Here is a 14,073-nt window from a genome sequence, read left to right on the forward strand (position 1 = left end):
GCTAGATTGGGGGGATACAAGGACTAATAGATTAACAGTAGCCACTGGCAGAGGTGAAAGTGATTCTTGCACTGCTTCTATTGGAATGAGCCGCAGCCTGGAAAATAAGATGCAGGATATTTCAGAGACTGCTGGGAATCATTGGGGTACAAGTAAACACATGGGTTGTGTTAGGGTAGCTAAGAAAAAGAACAGGTGCATGTATACTTGTGTGTACACCAATGCTAGGAGTTTAGTAAATAAATTTGATGAATTTGAGGTATTGCTCAAAACATCAAAGGCAGATATTGTGGGGATTTCAGAGACGTGGTGTCACACAGATATAAGAAATGCAGAACTGGAATTTGGGGAGTACAATGTCTACAGAAAGGATAGACAGGATAGGAAGGGAGGAGGGGTTATGCTATTAGTTAAAAAACACATAAAATCCAAGGAAGTGAAGCCAGTCGACATCGCTGGACAGTGCAGTGTCGAGTCAGTTTGGTGTGACATAAGCATTGGGAGATCAAAATTGAGAGTAGGAGTGTGCTATAGGCCTAATGACTCTGATGAGTATAATAAGAAACTGTTCGGAGAAATAGAGTGGGCCAGTAAATCAGAGAGTCTTATAATGGGGGATTTTAATTTCCCAGATATTGACTGGAATTTGGGGGCTGGTCACTCACACAGTAGCAAGGCTTTTGTGGATTTATTGGATGATTGTTTTCTACATCAGCATGTTCGGGAGGCAACTAGAGGGAGTAATACTCTTGATTTGATTATCAGTAGTGATTCTTCATGCATTAAGAATCTGCAGATAAATGAACCACTTGGTGGCAGTGATCACAGTGTGCTGAAGTGGGAGTTACTCAAAGAGGTAACTACCATTAGGGGTAAAGGGAAGGGGTATTGCTTTCGTAAAGGCGACTACAATGGACTGAGACAATATTTAAATTCTATACAGTGGGATCAACTGATGATATTGCCAACAGCAAATTCAAAATGGGAAGCATTCAAAGAACTTATCGTGGAAGCTACTAGGCTTTACATACCAACTAAGAAATATTGTTCAAGGTTTAGGCCTAAATGGTTGTCAGATGAACTAATGAGGCATATGGCAGAGAAGAAAAATGCATGGGATACATACAAATTAACACGTGACACGGACGCCTATGATAGATACAAGTTGATCTGTAACCAAGTTACAAAGGAGGTTAGGCAGGCGAAGGCAGATTACGAGAGATCCTTGGCAAGGGATGCGAAGAAAAACAGCAAAGAGTTCTTTACTTATGTAAACTCTAGAAGGAAGGGGATGAATCAGATTGGTCCACTTGAGATCGATGGGTCAACTGTTGATGACCCTGCTCGGGTAGCTAACAAACTAAATGAATATTTTGCATCGACATTCACACATGAGGAGTTATTCAGCGAGGGGAATGCCAGAGGTGTATTCAAATCTAGCAGTAAGCTAGAGAATCTTGTAATAACTGAGAGCAAAGTGGAGGAGAAATTGTTGAAGATAAACACAAGAAAGGCACCTGGGGTGGATGGGATCTATCCAGTTATATTAAAGGAGGCAGCAAAGGAGGTAAGCAAACCCTTAGCCATAATTATGAGAGCTTCCTTGGACTCAGGGGAGGTACCCATTGACTGGAGATGTGCAAATGTGACCCCAATTCACAAAGGGGGATCAAAGGCTGACACAAGTAATTATAGACCTGTGAGTTTAACTTCTGTTCCTGGAAAATTAATGGAGGCACTGGTGAAAGAAGCACTGCAGGATCATCTAGACAAGACTTCAGTTATAGCTAGGACACAGCATGGTTTTGTTAAGGGGAAGTCTTGCCTGACCAATTTGATTGGATACTATGATGCAGTCACAAAAGAACTGGATGCAGGGAATAACTTTGATATTATATACTTGGATCTTAGAAAGGCTTTTGATACTGTTGCACATGGAAGACTGCTGCACAAATTGGAGCAGTGTGGCATTGGAGGCAAGTTGCTGCTATGGATAAAGGGGTGGTTGAGGGGGAGAAGACAGAGAGTGGTAATCAATGGACACTGCTCATCGTGGACTAATGTTATTAGTGGAGTCCCTCAGGGTTCAGTATTGGGGCCTTTATTGTTTTCTGTATTTATAAATGATATTGATGATGGTATATCAGGCTTAATGTCCAAGTTTGCAGACGATACGAAGGTTGGCAGGGTTGTCAAGGACACTACTGACACTATGCTGCTGCAACAGGATTTGGAAAGGTTGAGCAGATGGGCTTCGAGGTGGCAAATGAAGTTTAACATTGACAAATGTAAAGTACTACATATGGGAAACAGCAACCCCAGAGCAACGTATCAACTCTGTGGTACTACACTGACAGTGGTAGAGAATGAAAGGGACCTGGGGGTGGTGGTGCAGGCAGATATGAAGTTCTCTGAGCAGTGCAGACGAGCTGCAAGAGTAGCTCATGGTGTATTGTCAATGATATATAGGAATTTTTCTAGCAGGGATAAGGAGGTGATTATTCCCTTGTATAAGGCAATGGTCAGGCCACACCTAGAGTACTGTATACAGGCCTGGAGGCCTCATTTCAGGAAGGATGTAGAGCTGCTGGAACGAGTACAGAGAAGGGCAACTAGATTGGTGAATGGGACAAAGGGGTTCTCTTACGAAGAAAGGCTTAAGTTTTGCAAATTACAATGTCTGGAAACTAGGCACCAGCGGGGTGATCTGATAGAGGTGTACAAAGCCTTGAATGGTTTGAGCATGCTCAATGCTGATGGGATTCTTCCTCTAGCTCAGAAAAATCACCTGAGAGGGCATAAATTCAAATTGAGGAAAGACAGATGTAGGATAGATGTGCGGAAATTTGCCTTTAGCCAGCGGGTGGTTGGTGGGTGGAACAGACTTCCATCCCTTGTCGTGGAAGTTGATAGTCTAAATAAGTTTAAGGCTCAGCTGGACAGGTATTTCGAACGAACAGTGGGGTGAAGTGGAAGTGGTTATTTTTATTTATTTATGTTACTTTTTTTTTTTTTTTTTTTTTTTTTGGCTGATGCTGCATAAGCTTGCTTTCTTGCATCAAATGCCTCTACTAATGCTAATGCTAATGCTAATGCTAATGCTAATAAGGCAATGGTCAGGCCACACTTAGAGTACTGTATACAGGTCTGGAGGCCTCATTTCAAGAAGGATGTAGAGCTGCTGGAACGAGTACAGAGAAGGGCAACAAGGTTAGTGAATGGAATAAAGGGTTGCTCTTATGAAGAAAGGCTTAAGTTTTGCAAATGACAGTGACTGGAGACTAGGCACCGGCGAGGTGATCTGATAGAGGTGTATAAAGCCTTGAATGGTTTGAGCATGCTCAATGCTGATGGGATTCTGCCTCTTGCTCAGAATAATCACCTGAGAGGGCATAAATTCAAATTGAGGAAAGACAGATGTAGGATAGATGTGGGGGAAATTTGCCTTTAGCCAGGGGGTAGTTGGTTGGTGGAACAGACTTCCATCCCTTGTTGTGGAAGTTGATAGCCTAAATAAATTTAAGGCTCAGCTGGACAGGTATTTTGAACAAACGGAGGGGTGAAGTGGAAGTTTTTTTTTTTTTTTTTTTTTTTTCCTGGCTGATGCTGCATAAGCTTGCTTTCTTGCATCATATGCCTCTACTAATGCTAATGCTAATGCTAATGCTAATACTTTATTTCTGTCCCATATGTTGAACAGTGGTACAAACAGCTTAATAGATTAGATTCTTTAAAGATACCAAATTTAAAATTTTGTCCCGGCCAATACGGACTATACTGAACAATCGCTTGGTTCTTTCCGCGTTCACAACACAAATGAATGATCTGGTATACAACATTTCTTGTGGTGATTGCGACTTGTCTTTAGCATTAGAATTAGTAGAGAAATATGACGTAAGAAAAAGCTTATGCAGCATCAGCCAAAAAAAAAAAAAAAACCCACTTCCATTTCATCCCTCCGTTCATTCGAAATACCTGTCTAATTAACTGTCTTACCAAGGTTCAACACGATTTTTTCTGAATATTCATGTAAATCAACATGAAGCCTCAGTTTGTGCTTCTCGTTCAGCAGCGTGAGAATTAGCCTTTCATACCATTATGAAAAACATACTTTTTTTATTTAACGAGGCCAAAATAGTTAATGTTCAACATAATTATATGCGACTATTAATTGCAGAAACTGTAGAAATTAAATTACACGAGAATTCTGTTACTGTTCGGTGGCCATATTTGATCTCCGATGTGTGGACCTGCATGCGCGAAGACAAATAATCACTATTTAAGTTTCAATTTTAACCCTATTTGGTAATTTTCACTCCTGTGATCATGACATATAGTCGAAAAGCGCTGTCAGCTTCAGGAAGGAAAATCATTTTGAATATTTTCGTTAGATTCTTTTTAATTTTTAATTGCATTAAATTGATTTTTAATTGTGTTAAATTGATTTGAATTGTGTTAAATTGGTTTTTAATTATTTATTTTTTACTGTAATGTAAGTTTTAGATTTTTTTGTTTTAATTTCTGGAGAGTATCATACGGTTCTACATATATAGTTCTACGTACTATATTGAGGTAAACTCCTCTTATTATTTTACAAATTATTATACTCTTAGCACTGGTGTACATGCGAATACACCAATGACCTATCTTATACATGCACCTATCTTTACTCTTATTTAACCAATGTATGACAGCCCATGTATTTACTTGTTCCATAATGACTCCCACCAGTTTTTGAAATCCCTAGCACCTTGTTTTCAAGGCTACTAATCATTCCAATAGAAGCAGTGCAAAAATCACTTTCAGATCTACCTGCAGCTATTGTTAATCTATTAGTCTTTGTGCCCCCCTCCCCACCCAAGTTGGCAGTTTTCTGACCCACTGCCTTAATGGTATCAGCACATATTCTTGCACTATTTATATTTAAGTGCATTCCTTCTTTGTTGAAACAGTCTGTCCGGTTAAGAAGCAAAGACCAAAATGAGAAAAATTTTCCCCCACGAGGCTTGCACATGCTTTCCAGGGCCAAATTGATTGACAAGGTTCTCTAGTATTGTATCTGGGCAGAATTACAACACTTTCAAATTTAACCGTAACTCATGACTTTTTTCCAATGTGGCCCTGTACTTGTTAAGATCTCTTAATGTCATTAGTGTCAGTATGTGCAACAATATCACCTTTCAAAAAGTGTGATCAGTAGTGAGACTCGTGCCAGTTGATTTTGTGAAGGAATTAGTCAGCCTTCCAGTTTGGTCACTAAATCCAAAGTCTTTTGTTGATTCTTTTTAGCCAGTTTTCCCCTTTTTGCACTACTTGAACATGTTTCATCTTGTGTGTATGAAAATTACAGAAGAATGAATGTTAAAAAATACACAAACTTGCAAAAGTTACTATTTTAAATTTGTAATAAGTACACTAATTGAGAGTGGATTTTGTTTAACCTTCAGTATCACAGGAAGAGTGATTTTTTGGAAGAAAACTTTTTTTAAAAATGCGGTGGAAAGTCGAACACGGCAGGTAAGAACAATAACAAAAAATCAATTAACGTAGCATGTGGCAGTGAAAGAGTTAAAGTTGGCATGATAGCTGGGGAAAATAACTGTAATACCCCTTTCCCTTGGTGCCCTAAGAATGTGCTTATTTTGTTATCGATTAATCCAGCACTGCATGGTTCTCATGTTAGCTTTCTTTACCTTAGCTCTCATCTCTTCATTTCCCTACAGTGCTATGTTTTTTTTTGATATCCTCTCCCACAGTTGCACTATTTTCACTCGAAATACCTTGAGAGAAGTGCCCGTTACATATATTTGAGTGCATGAGAGAGTTTACCAAAAAAAAATTTTTTTAATGCTCGTAAATCCAATTCTCTAATTAACTTAAATTCACAGTACACGCCGTTAAAGGTGTATTCCTTGATTTTACTATAAAAAATTGACTTTTAGCATTGGCATTAGCATTAGTAGAGGCTTATGATGCAAGAAAGGAAGCTTATACAGCATCAGCTAAAAAAAAAAAAAAAACACCTTTCCAATTTTACCCATCCATTCACTCCAACTGTTTGTTTAGTTCTGCCTTGAATTTATTTAAGCTGTCAACTTGTCAACTTCTCCAAATTTCTGCATATCTATTCTACAACTGCCTATCCTGAATTTGAATTTATGTCCCCTTAGGTGATTAATCTGGGAGGAAGAATCCCATCAGTATTGAGCATGCTGAAACCATTCAAAGCCTTATACACCTCAATCACCAATCACATCATCTTTCAGGTGCCTAGTTTCCAGACACAGCAATCTGCAGAACTTAAAGAATTTCTTCATAATAGCAACCCTTTGTTCCAATCACATCTTGTTGCCCTTCTCTGTACACGTTCCAGCAACTTTATTATCCTTTCTAAAATGAGGCCTCCAGACTTGTAAGCAGTACTCAAGGTGTGGCATGACCATTGCCGTATAAAAGGGATAATCCTATCCTTATCCTTGCTAGAAAACTTCCTGTATATCATTGACAAGATACCATGAGCTACTCTTGCAGACAGTCTGCACTGCTTCATATCTGCCTACACAATTACCCCCCAGGTCCTTTTCATTCTCTACCACTGTCAATGTAGTACCACAGAGTTGATACGTTATTCTGGGGTTACTGCTTCCCATATGTAGTACTTTACATTTGTCAATGTTAAACTTCATTTGCTACCTCTCAGCCCATCTGCTCAATTTTTCTAGATCCTGTTGCAGCAGCGTACTGTCATTAGTGTCTTTAACAACCCTGCCAACCTTCATATCATCTGCAAACTTGGACATTAAGCCTGATATACCATCGTCAATATAATTAATAAATACAGAAAACAATGGACACAACACTGAACCCTGTGGGACTCCACTAATAACATTAGTCCAAGAAGAGCAGTGTCCATTGATTGCCACTCTCTATCTTCTCCCACTCAAACAACCCTTTATCCCTAGCAGCAATTTTCCCTTAATGCCATACTGCTCCAATGTGTACAATAGTGTTAATATGATAGCATAGCTTAATTTATTATGGTACTCACCTTTTTTTATAATCTGCAATTGATATTTGAATAGGGTGGATTATAATTTTAATTTAAATTGGGAGTAAGTAAGTTGGGGTTTTAAAAACAGAAGTTAAAATATGCGCAAGGAAGTAGACGTGCACATCTTCATCCTTGGTTGTCAATATTAAAGTTGAAAATAAATGGTTAACACTGGAGGCCAATAGCCATAACAAGTGGCTTTCGTTATCCACGTTTTCAGTTGGCAATGATGGGTTGAGAGTAAACGCGTGTATTTAAGAAAGCTAAGTTCCCGTAATGCTCCTGGTTACATGTGGAAATCTCAGGTGCATGAGATTCCAATCCGGTGCCATGTGGTAAGGTAGTTTGGTATTTAATACTTGGAGATTGGAATGGCTGCAGAACCATTCTATAACTAGGGCTTCATATTGGAAAATTTTAAAACTGGATTTTAATTTGATAATGGGAATGGCTAAGTCTACTAAGGGGGGTGATTGTGGGATTGAACATGTATGCTAGTTCTGTGTTGGTTTGACCTGTCCTAAAGCTGTTGTAGTGGTAGTATGCGCATGTGTTTGATGTTTTAATAGAACCATATTTTGAAGTTGTGCTACCAATGTAACATGCATTGCAGTTAGGTTGACATTTTATTAGGTAAATAATATTGTTCATATCACTGATGTGATATTTTTGTGTGTCTTTATAAGTTATTTTATGTTGTGTCTTAATTTAGGCTTACTGTAAAATATAATTTTATTGCATGGACATTGTGCAATTGTTTAAATTTCTCTTTACTTTACACTCCCTTATTATCTATCCCCCCCCCCCCGTAACACTACTCTTAAATACCATTAGCATGAAAACATAGGGTAACAGTTAATTGCAAAAAGGTTTTGAATCGCTGATCTAATAAATCCATAAAAGCTTTGCTGGTGTGACAGTGATCAACCCACAAGTTCCAGTCAAAATCTGGGAAGTTAAAATCTCCCATTATAAGACAATCTGATTTACTGTCCCGCTCAATTTCTCTGTACAGTTTTTCATTGTACTTATCAGAGTCATTAGGCTATAACACACTCTTACTCTCAATTTTGCTTTCCCAGTGCTTATGTCACACCAAACTGACTCAACGTTGCACTCTCCACCCATGTGAACTGGATGCACTCCCTTAGATTTTATGTGTTTCTTAACTCACAGCATAACCCCTCTTCCCTTCCTATCCTTTCTGTAGACATTGTACTCCCCGAATTCCAATTCTGCATTCCTTATATCTTTGTGACACCACACATCTGATATTTTAACAATATTTGCCTTTGATGTTTTGACCAGCACCCAGTGGCGTAGCTACCATGTAGGCAGGCAAGGCAATTGCCTCCAGGCCAGGGCCCTTTGGGGGCCCAGCGTATTTCGCTGTCTCCTCTTTTTGCAATTTTCATTAATTAAATAAAGGCTCGAACATGTTCTTTGCCTCCGGGCCTGACAAAGGGTAGCTACACTACTGCCAGCACCTCAAATTCTTCAAATTCATTTACTAAACTCCTAGCATTGGGATACATTCACCTGTTCTTATTCTTAGTTACCCCTAACACAGACCATGTATTTACTTTTTCTATGATGACTGCCAGCAGTTCTTGAAATCCCCAGCATCTTGTTTTTCTGGCTGCTGCTCATTCCAATAGAAGCATTGCAAGAATCACTTTCACCTCTGCCAGTGGCCACTATTAATCTATTAGTCTGTGTATCCCCCCCCCCCAAGCTAGCAGTTTTCCGACCTGCCTAACACTGCCTCAATAGCATCAGTAAATATTCTTCCACCCTTTCTAAAATCTCATCCCTATAGAAACAGTCTCTCCTCTTAACAAGCACTGACCATGCTGAGAAAAATTCTACCCCATGAGCCTGGCACAATCGCTCCAGGGCCAAATTTATTGATAATATGCTCATCATATACTCTGTCGTATCTGTGTAGGCAGAATTGCAGATACCTTCAAATTCCACCCTAACTTGCAGCTTTTTTTTCAACATTGACTTGTACTTGTTAAGTAATTCCGCTGTTCTCCTACTGTTAATGTCATTAGTGCCAACATGTAATTATGTACTTGTTTACTGTAATTGTTTGGCTGTTCTAAATTGCTAACAAAACTGGAAATGATACAGAGAATTTGCAACTTATGATGAGGAGAACCTTTGAAAGTTGTTTGTTTATTCCCCCAAAAGTTAATTTAATGTTAATGAGTAATTACTATCTTTGTTGTAAAATTTCTGCAGCTGTTTTCCGTTCAAATGTTTCCTGTGGATATAAAACAGTCACTCAATGCTATAGGCGGGAAAAATATCAAATTCATCACATGCACATTTTCTTACATATTACAAATGTGCACTTTATACATCCAACTGCCTGGTCTTGTCATGAGAAAGTGAGCGGCATCCACTCAAGGGTTCTAATTATGCAAAGTATCATTTATAAAACTTCTCTTTAAGAACTGCTGCATGCTCAAGTGAGTTGCTTGTAGATAAACACTAAACACTTGCCAATGATGTTTTCAGTTTAGTTTTGGTTTCCAATCAGTTCTAATGATATACAGTGAAACTTCTCCTAACAGGCACCTCTTGTTAATGGACATCTCTCTACAACGGACATTTTCAAATTCCCCAACTCACCTCCATTGGTTTTAACGTGTTTGCAGCTTCTGTCTAGCGGACATTCTCTGTAACAGATGCGGACAGGCAATCTGCACTGTTTCGTTTAGATTAGCACTTAATTTGATCTCCCCATAACGGACAGCAGGCGAGCTCACGGCCCTTTTTCTAGGAACTTTTCTTCCACGTATTGACTCAATCGTGTGTTTATTTTCTATTTCCGATTCTCTGAATTTTATCAAGGTTTACGTCGCGGTTCTAAACCCTTTTTCAAGAATTTTAAGGCACGTGTAAAACTTCTGATGAATTCGGTGTGTGCAGGGAGGGGAGGAATATAGTCGGCCTTTCGTGTTTTCAGTTTCAATTTTCAGTTTTGTTCAGTGTCGTGTGAAGTACACAATGTCTTCTCGTAAACATTTAACTTTAAAAGATAGTCGAACTCATTAATGCGTATGATCGGCAAAAAAATAGTGTTCGCAATCTCGCTGTAAAATTCAAAATCGGGAAGACGCAGGTAAGCAACATCCTAAAGAAAAAAAATGAACTGCTCAAATAATTTTGGCAACACGTAAATGACCAGGTTCAAATATCATTCCCGAAAACTGTTGGACTTCAAATTTGTCGCGCACGTGCTAAAAAAATTCCCATTAATGGGCCTATTATTAGGGAAAAGGCTTTGGAGGTTGCGAAATCTATGGGTAAATGAGTTCAAAGCTTCTGTGGGATGGCTAGACAAGTTCAAAACTCGGCATAAAATTTCTTGGAAAACCGTAAGTGGTGAAGGTGGATCTGTTGATACTGGGGTTGTAACAGAGTGGACCGTCAAATTGGAAGATTTATGTCATGATTTTGAAGCTAAGGATATTTACAACTGTGACGAAACAGGGTTGTTTTTTTAAAGCTCTTCCTGAAAACACAATGAGTCTAAAAAACGAAAAGTGCCAGGGCAGAAAAATTTCTAAGGAACGCTTGACTGTACTATTGTGTACAAATATGCTGGGAGACTTTGAACAACCTCTTGTTATAGGAAACCCACAAAATCCTCGTTGTTTCAAGGGCATAAAGTTGAATCTTTTGGATGTTGACTGGAAGTCTAATAAAAAAGCGTGGATGACACGAGATATCATGAGTGAATGGATAAGTCACTTTAACCAAAACATGATTCGTCAAAACAGAAAAAAAATTATTCTTTTCATGGATAATGCTGCATCTCACCCGCACATTGAATTGTCCAACATTCAAATCATTTTTCTGCCACCAAACACATCTGCAGAGTGTCAGCCCTTGGATCAAGGGATAATAAAAAATTTTAAACTTCACTACAGAAAACGTGTTTTAAGACATCTCATTGCAAACATGAACGATGTAACATGTGCGAGTGACCTTGCAAAGAAAATCAGCATCCTAGCTGCGATTCAATGGATTTCCTCTTCAGTAAACGCAATTAGAAAACAAACTGTCGTGAACTGTTTTGTAAAGTCTGGCTTCTCAAACGCAAAAATTGAAGTTGTGAACAGCAATGTGGAGCACCAAGAAGAACAAGAACTTCAACATCTATTGATAATGTACGATACTTCCGCTACAAGTGACCCTGGCTACAAAGATATAGACTCAAACCTCACTACAGAAGATGGTGCTCTAGATATCAACGACATTATCATTGATACTTTTCAAGAAGTTCCTCATGAGGATGAAGAAATGGAAGGAGGTCATCTGTCGAAGAACATATTAACGACGAACCACCGATGAAAATAGAAGAAGCGCTCATACAAATCAATCGTTTAAAAATGTTTTTCGCCGCTGAAGAAGATACTGAAGGACTTTTGATGGTTTCTTCACTCCAAACAAATGTTGAAAACAAAATTATCAGCCGGAAGAAGGTGCAGAAGAAAATAAGTGATTACTGTATGTATTTTTCTTAAGATAAAGTCATAATATGCATAGCACAATTGTATGTATATTATTTACAAAAATATTGTGCAAAATCTGTATATAATTTAATTTAATTTTACATTAAACGTTTAACGATTTGTCTTTATCTCTTGTGTATGTAATTGTATATTATTTACAAAAATATTGTTCAAAATCTGTATATATTTTAATTTAATTTTACATTAAACGTTTAACGATTTTTTTTTCTTTCTTTTTTTTTTTTCCTCCCTCAGACTTCTTGTTAGCGGACACTTCTCTCTAACGGACGCATTTTCGTTCCCCATGGCTGTCCGTTAAAGGGAAGTTTCACTGTACTGGAATTTTTCTAGCAGGGATAAGGAGGTGACCATCCCCTTCTATAAGGCAATGGTCAGGCCATACCTTGAGTACTATATACAGGTCTGGAGGCCTCATTTTAAGAAGGATGTAGAGTTGTTGGAACGAGTACAAGAAGGGCAATAAGATTAGTGAATGGAACAAAGGGTTGCTCTTATGAAGAAAGGCTTAAGTTTTGCAAATTACAATGTCTGAAGACTAAGCACCTGCGAGGTGATCTGATACACTTGCATGTGCGAGGTGTATCAGATGAGATACACTCTTCAGCACTGAGCATGCTCAATGCTGACGGGATTCTTCCTCTTGCTCAGAATAATCACCTGAGAGGGCATAAATTCAAATTGAGAAAAGATGGTTGTAGGATAGATGTGCGGAAGTTTGCCTTTAGACAGCGGGTGGTTGACTGCTGGAACATACTTCCATCTGTCGTTGTAGAAGTTGATAGCTTAAAGAGATTCAAGGCAGAACTTGCTAAACATTTGGAGTGAGTGGATGGGTGAAATAAGAGTTTTTTTTTTTTTTTTTTGTTTTGGCTGATGCTATATAAGCTTGCTTTCTTGCATCATGTGCCTTTGCTAATGCTAATTTATATATGTTCATTTTGCATCCAAGGGACTGATTTAGTTTACCATGTATGTAGTTTCAACTTCTCCTTTAATTTCAAATGACCAATTTAATTTCAAGTGAATCAGCAATTTCTAATAACAACAAAGTGTCAAGCTACCAGAAAAGGTTGTCACTAGAAATTAAATTGGAATTCTAGAAAGACTGGATTTTTATAGAGAGCAGACTGACCTGTACAAAACATTTAATTTAGCAAGACCCACCATCAGAACCACAATAAAGAACAAGGGGAAAAATGTAGGGATGTGGCAAGACAGCAACTCCTTTCAAGTGAAATGAAATTAATAGATTCATAACTTCAAAAGTAATTGAGGTCACCTATCAAGGGTCACCTATCATCAAAATCCATGATTTTAATCTTTTCAAGTTATAATTAAGGCATTAAATGCTTTAATTGTTTAAACTTATACTGAACTGAGTCTGCAATTCATATTTATATAAGTAAATGTTAAATTTAGAGATACCTGCTCTGTCCACTTACCTGGTAAAATTTGCAAGATTTTGAAGGCTTTTTGCTATAAGTGTTAGATTACGTGATGCCCTTTCTTGAGGATATTCTAAAACAGTAGAAATAATCAGTGTTACACTATTTTAATTGTGATTATGGATATACATAACTTTTCATTATTTAAATGAGCTTTCTTTGCAGAACGTAAAATCAAAATCAAGTTAAATATTCTACTAATATGCCTTATAACAATGAAAAATGCAAAGATGAGCATACCATTTAACTCACAAGATTATTTCTGGAAATTACATAAATGAAAATATAAAAGCTGTGTGAAAGAGAAAAATGTGCAACAAAATGTTTCATAATCTAGTGACCATTTGTACATCAGATATACGAATAGATTTCTTTTTTTGTTTGTTTAAAGTTTTACTGGTGAATCAGTAGCTATGGGCTATATATGTCATGCATAGGTTATGAGAGTATCATTGATCGGACATGTCGAAAAAAATGTGTGGTGAACTCAAAATCCTAATTATAGATTATTAGTAGTGGCATATGATGCAAGAAAGCAAGCTTATAGATCATCAACAAAAAAGAAAAAAAACCTTCCAACATCACCTTTCCAGTTCTTCCTTGAATTTATTCAAACTGTCCACTTCCACACCAGGTGGAAGTCTATTCGAACAATCGACCAGCCACTGGTTAAAGACAAACCTCTACACATCTATCCCAACAATCCTTCCTCAATGCAAAATTCATAGATATCATATTTTCAACACATACTGCAACTTTAGCTGTCATCCAGTCAAGAGCAGAGGTTCATTTGCTCCAGCATATAGGTTATGAATTAGGGATGTACAAAAGTCTTCCAAAGAGATACATATATCACTGGGAAGATTTGATCAAGTAAGTGAAGAGCACTTGGTTTTACAATGGTGCTTTGTAGCCAAGATGTGACCTGATTATAGCTCTGTACAATCAGAGTAGAGTGAGGTGATCAGCTCGCCACTTGGTAGATAAGAAGACTCTCAGAATGTTTAACATTTTCAAGCAGGTGGTT

The 14,073-nt window shown here is 37.9% G+C and overlaps 1 protein-coding gene across 3 annotated transcripts in view; it reads right to left on the reverse strand.

Annotated features, from left to right (window-relative positions):
- Nucleotides 1-14,073, reverse strand: part of LOC150087601 (ras GTPase-activating protein nGAP-like) — a 604,257-nt gene that overhangs the window by 161,579 nt on the left and 428,605 nt on the right. For all 3 annotated transcript variants that reach the window (XM_090369159.1, XM_090369157.1, XM_090369158.1), the window contains exon 16: nucleotides 13,044-13,119. In XM_090369159.1, the coding sequence (XP_090225285.1) occupies nucleotides 13,044-13,119 (76 nt within the window). The remainder of the gene's footprint in view (nucleotides 1-13,043; nucleotides 13,120-14,073) is intronic.

The sequence above is a fragment of the Mastigoproctus giganteus genome, chromosome 3, assembly GCF_048544385.1.
Source record: "Mastigoproctus giganteus isolate SK-2022 chromosome 3, ASM4854438v1, whole genome shotgun sequence".
In the NCBI taxonomy this organism is placed as follows: Eukaryota; Metazoa; Arthropoda; class Arachnida; order Uropygi; family Thelyphonidae; genus Mastigoproctus; species Mastigoproctus giganteus.